This window comes from Phacochoerus africanus, chromosome 4 (assembly GCF_016906955.1).
Source record: "Phacochoerus africanus isolate WHEZ1 chromosome 4, ROS_Pafr_v1, whole genome shotgun sequence".
NCBI lineage: Eukaryota > Metazoa > Chordata > Mammalia > Artiodactyla > Suidae > Phacochoerus > Phacochoerus africanus.
In genome coordinates, this window is record NC_062547.1 from 50,079,797 (window position 1) to 50,093,620 (window position 13,824).

The 13,824-nt window shown below is 39.7% G+C and overlaps 1 protein-coding gene and 1 non-coding gene across 2 annotated transcripts; both read left to right on the forward strand.

The window, feature by feature from the left end:
- Positions 1-275: 275 nt before the first annotated feature.
- Positions 276-11,102, forward strand: EIF4G2 (eukaryotic translation initiation factor 4 gamma 2). Its single transcript, XM_047774609.1, has 22 exons — positions 276-343; positions 802-927; positions 1,252-1,317; positions 1,961-2,101; positions 2,964-3,066; positions 3,934-4,065; positions 4,153-4,219; positions 4,305-4,456; positions 4,810-4,920; positions 5,106-5,189; positions 5,294-5,392; positions 5,696-5,837; positions 5,930-6,090; positions 6,463-6,576; positions 7,160-7,285; positions 7,437-7,541; positions 7,635-7,850; positions 7,934-8,192; positions 8,456-8,660; positions 8,818-9,029; positions 9,113-9,234; positions 10,274-11,102. The coding sequence occupies exons 1-22, from the start codon at positions 276-278 to the stop codon at positions 10,337-10,339; spliced, it is 2,877 nt and encodes a 958-aa protein (XP_047630565.1). The 3' UTR covers positions 10,340-11,102.
- LOC125126618 (small nucleolar RNA SNORD97) lies at positions 6,630-6,770 on the forward strand. The gene has a single exon (XR_007134720.1). It is a non-coding gene; the product is annotated as a small nucleolar RNA SNORD97 (small nucleolar RNA).
- Positions 11,103-13,824: the final 2,722 nt, after the last annotated feature.

Genomic DNA, 13,824 nt, shown 5'->3' on the forward strand with positions numbered 1-13,824 from the left:
TGTCGGCTGGGGAGGCGGCGGTGAGGCGGCTGTCAGTTCCTCGGGGATTTATGGGTGGGAGGGGGCCGCTGGAGGGAAGGAGGCCGTCTTCCTGCCTGAGAACAAAGAGCCGGGCGCTGGGCCGCGGGGGCGGCCTCCGCTCCTCCCCGAGGCTTGCCCCCGTCAGCTTCGCCGGGAGGCTGTCGGAAGCACTTCCTAACTCGGCCCGGGTGGGAGGAATCCACTGCTCTTTTGTTCCCAGGAAGGGAAAAAATGGGGTGGAGGTTCTTGCTGCCATGTTGTGGCCCTGGTCTTCCGCCTGCCTAGTGCCAGGCGCTGTGCACCCGGTGCCTCTCGTCTTCCCGCGAGCCCTCTGCGCCTAGTTCAGAGCATGGGCAGCAGGGAGAACCCAAGACTTCAGTTAAGCCCTTCATGTAGTCTGTTGCTCGTCCCGGAGGCAGTAACAACTACGTTTTCCACATAACGTCCCTCTGTATCAGAGTTAGACTTTCTATTATTGATCTCGGTGTTTAGTTGTAAAGGAGGTAGTGTGTGGCTTTTTCAAAGACTAGTTCTTAGCCATTTAGCTCTTCGTGTATTGCTGTGTGGGTTCTTCCTTGCATCTTCAAACACCGAGAACTTCCAGGTAGTAAAACAAAATTTTCCTGTGTTTTGAGAACCTTCTTGAGTCTTAGGAGTTCTGCAATGCAGTGTAAGTTCAGTCAACTGCAGTGTCAGGCTCTGAAATAAATTATAATGGAAGACGGTTTATAGATTTGTATGTTAGTGGTATCTAATTTTGGTACTCTTTTCTCATTACAGGTTTTTCGTTTCTCCCATCCCCTTCCCTCCCCACCCATCCATTAATATTATTCTTTTGAAGATTCTTCGTTGTCAAGCCGCCAAAGTGGAGAGTGCGATTGCAGAAGGGGGTGCTTCTCGTTTCAGGTATGTGTACATTTATTTTAGCAGTTACTGGGAAGAGACTAGTCACAAAACCAAAGGAGTAGCCACACCAAGTAATTCTGACTTGATTGTGCTGCAAGTTTAATTTATAATGTGCCATGTACATTTTTTTAGACCTTAAATTTTCCCTGTGTTTATTTGCTATTTGAAGGATAAATGTAATTATTTGGCTTAATGTTGGGCCCAAGTTAAGTCTTTATATGTGGTATACTTTCTAAAAGGCAAAATAAAGAGATCCTTTATCTATTTTGAGTGAAACATATTTGGTATGTATTTTCTCTTAAAATAAGTTTTTATTTTAAATAGTGCTTCTTCGGGCGGAGGAGGAAGTAGGGGTGCACCTCAGCACTATCCCAAGACTGCTGGCAACAGGTATAGTAAGCATGTAACAGAAGTGGCTTTTGTAAATAACAGGTTTAGGTTAATATTCTTTTTAATACATAACATTGTAGTTAATGCAAATAAGACATCAGGAATCCTAATCTTAATGGGCGTGGTTTCTGCTACACATCCTAAACTTAAAGTATCAGTTCTTGGCTATTCCTTAGCCAAATCGTCTAATATCTAATGTGAGTTGAGGCTCTCAAACTGCTGTTTTATCCTCTTACTCCTTGGATTATTTTCACTGATGTTACTTCAGAAGCTATCCATTATTCACGCTAAAGTGTAGTAGTAAATCTGTATGCATGTAGCATGGTGCTAAGACATGAGAAACTGTTGGTTCTCAAGATACCCGGACAGCAACATAGGCATCACCTGGGAGCTTACTAGAAATGCAAGTTACCAAGACCTTACCCCAGACCCACTAAAGCAGAAACTGAGTGGGCCTGGCAGTGTTTTAACAAGGCCTTCAGGTGATTCTGATGCCCATCAATATGTGAGTTACTCAGTTGTAAGGGAAAATGTAAAGGGGTGTTTTTCCATTTAGGATTTCTGATCTGTATGACATTTGATAGGTGAGTGGATGCTGTTTTTAAGTTGTCTTAACCTTAACTATAACTCTTAATTTTTAAAGCGAGTTCCTGGGGAAAACCCCAGGGCAAAACGCTCAGAAATGGATTCCTGCACGAAGCACTAGACGAGATGACAACTCCGCAGCAAACAACTCCGCAAATGAAAAAGAACGACATGATGCAATCTTCAGGAAAGTAAGAGGGTAAGTTTTTAAGGTCTCTTGTCTTTTACTAAAAAGAGGGATGAAGAATGGATTAGCTGTATTTCCCTTATGTGTGTGCTCCATTGATTAGGGCAGTGTTCATACCCAAATGTGTATTTCAGAATGTCAGTGTTTACGGTTTTAAGTTGAAAAGCAGTGCATTGGTATTTTGGGGCTCAGTTGCTTTCAGTCATTGGGTTAAAATCCACAGGCCTTGCTGTGCTGACATTTCCTATGCCTGGTGTAACCCAGTGACACTCAGAACATAATGGTCTTAGCTCCTGGATTTAGCCTTGATAATGAGACTCTTGGTCTGGATTTTAAGGATGTGAGATTTTCTTGTCCAATAGCTGAGGACTCCTCCATTACTATTTATTTGGGGGTGGGGGCACACCTGTGACATATGGAAGTTCCTGGGCCAGGGATCAAACCCGCACCAAAGCAGTGACCTGTGCCACAGCTGCAGCAACACTGGATTCTTAACATGCAGCTCCTCAAGGGAACTTTCTTGATACTTAATTCTTTTTTTGGCCACACCATTGGGCCAGGGATTAAATCTGAGCCACAGCTGCAGCAACGAGGCATCCTTAACCCACTGTGCCAGGCTGGGGATCAAACTCTCACTGCTGTAGAGTCAACTCCTTAACCTGTTCTGTCACAGTGGGAATGCCAAGATACTGTATTTTAAATAACAGGTTTATTTCAACATCCCTTTGGTTAGTTCGATGGTTAAGAAGGGGTATGTTCTCATATTCAAGGGAGAGATGACAGAAGAAAAAAATGAACATGATTTAAAGGCTATTTTTTCAACTATAATTCTTCATGTGTTGGCTGATACTTAATCTGATTCTTTTTCCACCAGCATACTAAATAAGCTTACTCCTGAAAAGTTTGACAAGCTATGCCTTGAGCTCCTCAATGTGGGTGTAGAGTCTAAACTCATCCTTAAAGGGGTCATACTGCTGGTAAGTTAAATGTTGGCTTCACTGAAAGAGAGAGGAAAATATATAACCCAAATTAGGTGTGTTGCTGTTGTTGTGTTTCATTCCCAGTATTGCTTAAAACTGAGGTGTGAGTTTATGTATGTTTGAGTACTGATGATTTTCTGAAAAATACTATTGTATCAGATTGGAGGTATTTTTTTGGTTTTTAGAGCCACGCCTGCAGTATGTGGAGGTTCCCAGACTACAGGTTGAATTGGAGCTGTAGCCACTGGCCTACACCACAGCAAAACCAGATCCAAGGTGCATCTGCAATCTACACCACAGCTCAGGCAATACTGGATCCTTAACCTACTGAGCAAGGCTAGGGATTGAACCCACATCCTCATGGGTACTAAATGAATTATTTCTGCTGAGCCACAACGGGAACTCCCTTGAGGTCAATTTTAATTGTGTATACTATGCTTGGAGGGTTGAGTGAGCTATGAATGGGCTATTGGAGGTTTATTTGGTTTGTTTTTCCTTCTTACATTTGGTTCTATGATCGTTGAGATGATTCCAGCATCTATTTATAGCTTTTTAGATATCCAAGGTAATTTTGACTTTCGAGGGAAGGGGGATATGGGGTATGAGGCATGTATAACTAGACTTTTTGGTATATTGTAATAGCTAACATTTAAGCACGTGGGTTTCTTTAAGGCTGTGTGTTAAAGCACTTTACATGCCTCATCTGATTTGGTTCACACAATAAGCCTTCGAAATTTATTCCCAAGTTATAGATGAGACAGAGGATGTGAGATTCACGATCCTTAAGACTGCAAGGAAGTATTGTTATAAAGAAATGTTTTTTCCAAAAGTTGTTATATTTAAACAGAGCAACATTTTCTGTAGATTGTGGACAAAGCCCTAGAAGAGCCAAAGTATAGCTCACTGTATGCTCAGCTATGTCTGCGATTGGCAGAAGATGCACCAAACTTTGATGGCCCAGCAGCAGAGGGTCAGCCAGGACAGAAGCAAAGCACAGTAAGTGGTAATGTTTGCTTGCTTATTTAAAGTCAATTTAAAAGATTTCCTTAACAAGTCCTGACAGATGTCTTTTGTTTCCAATAGACATTCAGACGCCTCCTAATTTCCAAATTACAAGATGAATTTGAAAACCGAACCAGAAATGTTGATGGTGAGAATGTTTGATACTAAGTAGTGCTGTATATAACACATTCAACTTAGTTCTGAATGTTGACTTGATAACTTATTTTTTTCAGTCTATGATAAGCGTGAAAATCCCCTCCTCCCTGAGGAGGAGGAACAGAGAGCCATTGCTAAGATCAAGATGTTGGGGAACATCAAATTCATTGGAGAACTTGGAAAGCTTGATCTTATTCATGAATCTATCCTTCATAAGTGCATCAAAACAGTAAGTATGATTAGGAATTTAGAGTTAATCACTGTTTACATGATTATTGGGGGAAGTGAGTCAATTATAATTACTATCTGAGAGTGTTGGTAGGCTAGTTATTTTTAATTGCCAGCAAAACTGTTATTAAATGTTATAAATTTGAAAGTATGCATATGTTTTGCAAGGTAGGGGTAGAACTAATTACCTATGTTGAAATTGCTCAATTTGGAGGGATTTTTTTCAACAGAAACCAGATAAAGAGTACCATGTTAGTTACTCTAGGAACTATATGAGTCCGTGGTGCAAACTTAAGGAAAAATGCTAATCTAAACCAAGCAGGGTTTGTAAACAAGTGGCATTTCTTTTGGTAGCTTTTGGAAAAAAAGAAGAGAGTCCAACTCAAAGATATGGGAGAGGATTTGGAGTGCCTCTGTCAGATAATGAGGACAGTGGGACCTAGGTTAGACCATGAACGAGCCAAGGTATGTGTGTTGCTGATAGAAACATTGCAGTTTGTCTTTCTTTTATTCAAATTAAACAACTTTCTTTTATTCAAATTTGTGATTTCCATTAGTCATTAACCCTGATAATATCTAGAAGTTTTAAAAACCTTAAATAGTATACATTTGTCGTTTAACACTTTCCTCTGGGTGTTTTTCTCTTTCAGTCCTTAATGGATCAGTACTTTGCCAGAATGTGTTCCTTGATGTTAAGTAAGGAATTGCCAGCAAGGATTCGTTTCCTGCTGCAGGTAAAACTGGTTTCTTTAGATGTGTGGGTAAGCTGACTTTCTGTTTGGGAGTGTTTTTAAAATAATACTTATTAAAACTTTTTTTAAATTGTTTTACATTAAAGGATACCGTAGAGTTGCGAGAACATCATTGGGTTCCTCGCAAGGCTTTTCTTGACAATGGACCAAAGACGATCAATCAGATCCGTCAAGATGCAGTAAAAGTAAGTTTTGCTGTTTCCCAATCTGGTGGATTTTAAGTTTATGATAGTACAAAGAGCTTCTTCAACTTATGGAGACTATCTGAGAATACCAGTAGAGCTTCATGTTTTTGGTGTCTTATATGTGTTTTTGAGAAGTTGTTTACAGAAATTATGTAAATAGCAAGCACTCTAGTAGTCCAGAAGTATTTTTTTTTAATTTTCTCAATATAAGAGTTTGTGGTTTTTGTTTTTTTTTTTTAAAGAGTTTTAGTTTTATGTAAGATAGTGTCTGGAAGCAAGTGTTTACTCACTTTATTTCTGAAGGATCTAGGAGTGTTTATTCCTGCTCCTATGGCTCAAGGGATGAGAAGTGACTTCTTTCTGGAGGGACCGTTCATGCCACCCAGGATGAAAATGGATAGGGACCCACTTGGAGGACTTGCTGATATGTTTGGACAAATGCCAGGTGATTTGGAGCAAAATAGTAAAGTTAAAAAGTCAGTTTAACATTTTAATAGTAGTAGAGTTGTAAAGAGCTGTCCATATCTGTATTTTAAGGTAGCGGAATTGGTACTGGTCCAGGAGTTATCCAGGATAGGTTTTCACCCACCATGGGGCGTCATCGTTCAAATCAACTCTTCAATGGCCATGGGGGACACATCATGCCTCCCACACAATCGCAGTTTGGGGAGATGGGAGGCAAGTTTATGAAAAGCCAGGTAAGAAAACGTTTAAGAACATTGAGGCAACAAGTATTAAGTCCTGCAATGAGTATGATGATTTTTCTTTTTAAAAATGCAAATATTTTTAAGTTTAGAAAACCTAAAAACATGTTTTTCTAAACCAAATGTACATCTGAGTTAATTTCAAACTGGATGAAATAATTTGTTAAGATTAGTAAAGTATTAGTAAAATTGCATCACTTTATTTGACAGTTAGGTTAGATGTTTATTCTTCCTGTTTTCATCTTTTACTTTCTCTGGGCAAATTCAGATAAGCTTTCCTTATGGCTTGGTCTCATCCCTTTGGTACTTGATTACCATAATTTGTGGACCCCTTTATATCTAGACTTTCTCTCTTTTCTGAAATAGGGGCTAAGCCAGCTCTACCATAACCAGAGTCAGGGACTCTTATCCCAGCTGCAAGGACAGTCGAAGGATATGCCACCTCGGTTTTCTAAGAAAGGACAGCTTAATGCAGATGAGGTACATTTGCCTATGTTACTTATATACCATAGTTTTGTCAATTCAGAAATCTATTGCCCGATGATTATAAAAAGACGCGTTAAGAGGACTAATGCTGGAATTCTTTACCTTCTTTCTCTCTTTTTCTGTACTACTTTTTCTTTCTTTGAATGTCCAGCGTCCTATGAGCGGAAGATTATGAGATATGAGGGCAAAAACTTTAAAGTTTATTTTAGATAGAGCAAGGAAACTGGTTGTCAAGATTTTGATTGACTTCCCTACAAATAGAATGACTTAACTAAAGAAAATGTTTTCTAAACTCTTAAGTAAACTTTCTGGGTTTTATTTCACTTTTTTGTTGATGCTAGTCCTTGGAGAATTCTGGTACAGATCTAAGATTTATAATGGTATCTTTATTTTGTGTGGATCACATCTTTTAGTGTTCTTGCCAGAAATTAAACCTATTAACATGGAGTAGACTTTTTAGAGATAGTCTCTGCCATAGATTGTCATGTTTGTATATACTGAACTAATTGATTGGAATGTTGCATTTACTGTGTTAACTGCTTGTTAACTTGTATATCTGTTTTGGTTTGTTTTCTAGATTAGCCTGAGGCCTGCTCAGTCTTTCCTAATGAATAAAAATCAAGTGCCAAAGCTTCAGCCCCAGATAACTATGATCCCTCCTAGTGCACAACCACCACGCACTCAAACACCACCTCTGGGACAGGTATGGACTATAGTATAAAGGACAGCATTATCACTCCAGTACTTTCCGAAGATGTCTAAAGTCTGCTTCTTTAGACTTGTCTTCTGTCTGACTTCATAAGCTCCTTAAAAAAAAAAAAAAATTTAATACCTATCATGTTGTGGTTTTTTAGACACCTCAGCTTGGTCTCAAAACTAATCCACCACTAATCCAGGAAAAGCCTGCCAAAACCAGTAAAAAGCCACCACCATCAAAGGAAGAACTGCTTAAACTAACTGTAAGTCTTAAATAATTCCATAGTTTATTTGGGTTTGTGGGGTATATTTGAGATAGGAAAAGTCTAAAGATACTTGAACTTTGTTCTTTTCAGGAAACTGTTGTAACTGAATATCTGAATAGTGGAAATGCAAACGAAGCTGTCAATGGTGTAAGAGAGATGAGGGCTCCTAAACACTTTCTCCCTGAGATGTTAAGCAAAGTAATCATCCTGTCATTAGATAGAAGTGATGAAGATAAAGAAAAAGCCAGTTCTTTGATCAGTTTACTCAAACAGGAAGGGATAGCCACAAGTGACAACTTCATGCAGGTAAAACACTTTCCTAATCTGTAAGAACTTTTGGCCTTTCAAATTTGAAAACTAATAAACTATGTTATTTTATTCCCTCGAAGGCTTTCCTGAATGTATTGGACCAGTGCCCCAAACTGGAGGTTGACATCCCTTTGGTGAAGTCATATTTAGCACAGTTTGCAGCTCGTGCTATTATTTCAGAGCTGGTGAGCATTTCAGAACTAGCGCAACCACTGGAAAGTGGCACCCACTTTCCTCTCTTCTTACTTTGTCTTCAGCAATTAGCTAAATTACAAGACCGAGAATGGTTAACAGAGCTTTTCCAACAAAGCAAGGTCAATATGCAGAAAATGCTTCCAGGTAAGAGAACACCGGGGATTTTTTTTTAATTGTCTTAATACTAAATCTAGAGATTCCTTAGTACTTTGAATGTATATAGGCCAGTGTGATTATTCTATCCAGGTAACAATAAGCATTACCACAGATAATGATCTTTTTAGAAAGGTTAATTTTGTTTCAAATGCTGAATCTTATGCATTTGGGAAATCATTTGTAAAGCCTTTTTTCTAAACCAGCTGAGTTAAATGAACTACCTGATGATGGGAATGGCTTTGTCTCTACAGAAATTGATCAGAATAAGGACCGCATGTTGGAGATCTTGGAAGGAAAGGGACTAAGCTTCTTGTTCCCACTCCTCAAATTGGAGAAGGAACTGTTGAAGCAAATAAAGTTGGATCCATCCCCTCAAACCATATATAAATGGATTAAAGATAACATCTCTCCCAAACTTCATGTAGATAAAGGATTTGTGAACATCTTAATGACTAGGTAAGATAACAAGAGTTGTGGTCTAGTGTACCTCATACAGAGTTAACTTGTGTTTTATTTACTAGGAAAAACGTCTACAAGGCAGAGGACCAAGAATTGTTTCTTTCTTGAGCTAGAAAATTTCACTTTGGGGTTCTAACAGGATCTTTCTGTGCAGCTTCTTACAGTACATTTCTAGTGAAGTAAACCCACCCAGCGATGAAACAGATTCTTCCTCTGCTCCTTCCAAAGAACAGTTAGAGCAGGAAAAACAACTGCTTCTTTCCTTCAAGCCAGTAATGCAGAAGTTCCTTCATGATCATGTTGATCTACAAGTCAGTGCTCTCTATGCTCTTCAGGTGCACTGCTACAACAGCAACTTCCCAAAAGGTGAGAGGACCCATGTCGGAAGAACAAGTGAGGGGTGGCTCCTAAACAGCACGCTAAATCCTGGGATTACATTTTGTCTTTAGGCATGTTACTCCGATTTTTTGTTCACTTCTATGACATGGAAATTATTGAGGAAGAAGCTTTCTTGGCTTGGAAAGAAGATATAACCCAAGAGTTTCCTGGGAAAGGCAAGGCTTTGTTCCAGGTAAATCTTTGTTAGAGAAATTTGGTCTGCTTTTTTAGTTTAACTTTACTGAGCCTTTTAAAGTTAAAATACAAGCAAAATAGCCCTGGTGATTTGAACATAGGAGTTTTCTGCTGCATTATTACAAGCTATGATAAAATAGGCAGTTAACAGCAAAATGAGGTAAAGCTATAAGATTAAAAGGTTTCAAGCCTATTTGTGTGTACGCTGTTGGATTGGAGGTGGCTGACATTTTTTTAGAAGTAAAACTACTTAAAATTTGGGTGAGTGTACAAAATTTAAAATGTCCATGAAGATGAAATTGTTTCTGACTTCTCAATACCGTGGGTTTTTTTTTTTTTTTTTTAATATCTTTATCAAGTGGAATTTTAGCCCGAGGGAAGAATTGGTATGTCAGGGAATTCCGCAGTGTGCACAGAATACCTGGAGAGTAATTTAAAAGGAAGCTCCAGGTCTGATGCTGAAACACTCTGACTTAGTAGGTCTGTGTGTGGTATTTAACCTACGTGATTCTCATACTACTTTTCTAGGGGCCAGGCTTTGGGAAATGCTAATCTCATTCTTTGCTTTTCTCCTACTAGCTTCATGACCTGAGGATCATCCTCACAGCATTTATCCTTAGTCTTGTCCTTGATTCTCCATATCTGGGGTAGGGGCTAGAAATCTTAGGAATCTTTGTACCACCACCATGACCTCTACCATTGCTAATATGGTAAGGTTTGGGAGGAGCCACTGTCCTGTATTAAAACAGTCCTAAAGTGTAACGGAAGCAGTGGGAATGAATGACACTTGAGCTGACTGGCCATAAATGGCTTGTATGTTATTCCCAATGCAAATAATAGGCTGCCATTCTTTTACTTACAGTTAATTTACAAATACAGGTTCTGGAGGCTGTTTGCAATTATAAAAATACGTGGTACTATCTAAAAGGTTTGTCCTTGAGTAGGTTGCTAGTTTGATCCAGAATGAAAAATTGCGCACTGATTTTTTTCTGTTTTCAGAAGTCCTGCTTATTTCTTGTTAAATTACAAATTGACAGGTGAATCAGTGGCTAACCTGGCTAGAAACTGCTGAAGAAGAAGAATCCGAGGAAGAAGCTGACTAAAAGAACCAGCCAAAGCCTTAAATTGTGCAAAACATACTGTTGCTATGATGTAACTGCATTTGACCTAACCACTGCGAAAATTCATTCCGCTGTAATGTTTTCACAATATTTAAAGCAGAAGCACGTCAGTTAGGATTTCCTTCTGCATAAGGTTTTTTTGTAGTGTAATGTCTTAATCATAGTCTACCATCAAATATTTTAGGAGTATCTTTAATGTTTAGATAGTATATTAGCAGCATGCAATAATTACATCATAAGTTCTCAAGCAGAGGCAGTCTATTGCAAGGACCTTCTTTGCTGCCAGTTATCATAGGCTGTTTTAAGTTAGAAAACTGAATAGCAACACTGAATACTGTAGAAATGCACTTTGCTCAGTAATACTTGAGTTGTTGCAATATTTGATTATCCATTTGGTTGTTACAGAAAAATTCTTAACTGTAATTGATGGTTGTTGCCGTAATAGTATATTGCCTGTATTTCTACCTCTAGTAATGGGCTTTATGTACTAGATTTTAATATCCTTGAGCCTGGGCAAGTGCACAAGTCTTTTTAAAAGAAACATGGTTTACTTGCACAAAACTGATCAGTTTTGAAAGATCGTAAATGCCCTTGATATGGTTTTTGTGGGTGTGAAACAAATGGTGAGAATTTGAATTGGTCCCTCTTATTATAGTATTGAAATTAAGTCTACTTAATTTATCAAGTCATGTTCATGCCCTGATTTTATATACTTGTATCTATCAATAAACATTGTGATACTTGATATAATTGTATATAACTATATAGCTTTTAAGTAGCATCTACATATTTATGAAGAATTGATAGCTTTTGTTTTGAGGTGGCCTGTCTTAGAAACTTTATAATCAAGATCTTCATGATAAGACAGAAAATTCAAGTTGTTTATTGGATGTAACCAATGCACAATTCCTGTAATCAAGGGTGGTGCTGAAAATCAGAAGTCTCAAATTTGGAAGGGCATAGCTAATGCATAGCAACAAACTTAGTGACATTTCTTTTTGTGCTCGTACTGAAATAGTAAATGAACCAGGTTTGCAACCCTCCTGGTCAAGACAGGCCTAACTAATGATCACATCGGTCTCAGTAATTGTCCCTGCCCAGGAAGTTCCCCCTTGGAACCCCATAGTAGACCAGTAAAGCTGGTCCTTAATCTAACTGCAGCTTTGCATAGGCGTTTAAAATGTACTTTCAGGGAGTTCCTGTTGTGGCGAAGTGGAAATGAATCTGACTGGGAACCATGAGGTTGTGGGTTTGATGCCTGGCCTTGCTCAGTGGGTTAAGGATCTGGTGTTGCTGTGAACTGTGGTGTAGGTCGCAGATGTGGCCCGGATCTGGCGTTAACTGTGGTGTAGGCCGGTGGTTACAGCTCCGATTAGACCCCTAGCCTGGGAACCTCAATATGCTGCAGTTGCGGCCCTAAAAAGACAATAAAAATGTACTTTTGAGTAATCATTTGCGCAAACTCCCAACTCCCAGCTGACCAGCCCTAGGAATGTGACAATCCTAGGCAGGCTTTAAACTTGGATAGGGGCTCTTGAGGGAGTGGGGGGTGGTTGACCACTATTGTGTCCAGTTGGAGCCAGAAGCTAGCTTTTCCTGTCTTGTAGCAGACCTCTTTGTTGAAGTCTCATTTATAGATTTGGTGGATATTGTTTAAGTACAGTTAAAGCTAAGCAGAGACTTGTGTAAATTGATGAGGTAAAATAGAATTTCAGGAAGTTTACCAAGCTATAGAAATAATAAAGGAGCTGTGTCATTCCTGGCCCTCTGCCCAGCCCTCCCCAAGGGGGAAACATTTATAACCCAGCAAACATGGCCTGTTGTTGGGAGGTGGGTCTTGTTTTTAGTTTATAGCCAGAATTCTAACAATTTAGCTAGAGAATGGGCCAAAAAAAGCCTCAGAGTCAGACCTGATGTGCAGTCGTTTTTTAACAGAAGTTAGACTTTTATTCTCCCTCCACCCTTAAAAGAACAGTTCACGCCCAATCTTGTCCCAGAAACACTGAACAATCATTGTATAACCTACCATGCTGTGGATGACAATGCTTTTAATATCAGCATACAAAACCACAGTGACTTGTCTAAAAAAAGTAAGATTCTTCAACTTGCCCCAATTTTGGCTTTCCTTCGAATAGCGCAAAACAGGTGGTCTTCATTTTGCCAACTCCCCCATTCTCACACGAGTCCTACACCAGACCTCAAGATTATTGGTAACTAGTGCTATCTGTACCCATAGGCTTTCATCATCCTGGAGGCAGCATTTGAATAGTACATCATTCCTTGAGACTTCACTTTTCAGAACATCTCTTTTTTTCTTCTTCACCCTGTTCCTTAGTCTTCAGTGGCAAACTCCTGATGTCAAACCCTACGTCCAGTTCATCAAATCTTGATTCTTTTTTCCCTTCAAAACATGAGAAATACGACAACCTGCTTCATCTAGGACTTTTCTCCCCTACCTAGATACATGCCAGCCCTAGCTGGGTTCCCTTATTCTCCTGGCCTTTTCAATCCAGCAGCCAGAGGAATAGGAATCTTAAAACCAACAGCTTAGCATAAGATCCACCAGATGGCTTGCATCAAGATTTTTTAAGTCAAAATACTTAAGTTTGGTCCACAGAGCCCCATGTCTGATGTAGTCACCTCTCCCTGCCCTTACCTCATTCCCTATTTCCTGCTGCTTGCCTTTGTTCATACTGATAGCTCCCTGGCTTGAGGCTCCTCAGGACCTACCACGCCTTGGCGGTTTTCTGTCCCTGCTTCCCTCTGGATGACTGGCTCTTCCCCTGTTACATCTGGGTCCAAATACCACCATTGGTAAGGTCCCCACTGTTGACCCTATTTTAAAATGTAATTTCTGAACACGTTTCTCTTCCTCTGGCCTGCTGCTGTAGCTATCACCATGTCCACCATCATCTAGTAGTGACAGGCTGTGTGTTTGTATCCAATTCCCTTCAGAGTGTGAGGAGCATGACATTTGTGGCTGTTTTCTCTCACTGCTGTATCCACAGCACCTAGAACAGTGCCTAGAATGCGTAAGTGCTCAAGTATTGAACCACATCACAAATAAGTTTGTGGCAGGACCTGGACATAGAAGAAGGAAAGAGAAGTGGAAAGAACTGATAGATCTAGAGTTCATTCCTCTCATTTGGCAAGGTCATCTTAGGTAAGATATTTCATTTCTCCGAGTCTCAATTGGTTTTGGAAATGTGGCTAATGTATGAGGATTGCCACAAGAACTAAAGGTGGTACATGGGCAGTTACTAGCAGGGAGCTTCACAGCTAGTCCTTCAATGTGTGTGTGTGAATGTCTGACCTCAGTGGCTTTTCCAAGACTTGTCACCATGAGAACTTCGAGCCTGCGCTTCCAATCACCAGCCAAGTCCGTTGGGCATTTCTCAATGCTTTCTTTTCTTGTCAAGAGCTTTCAGCAGTTTACTGTTCTAATTTCCTCTCAGGCGTCTCCTTGG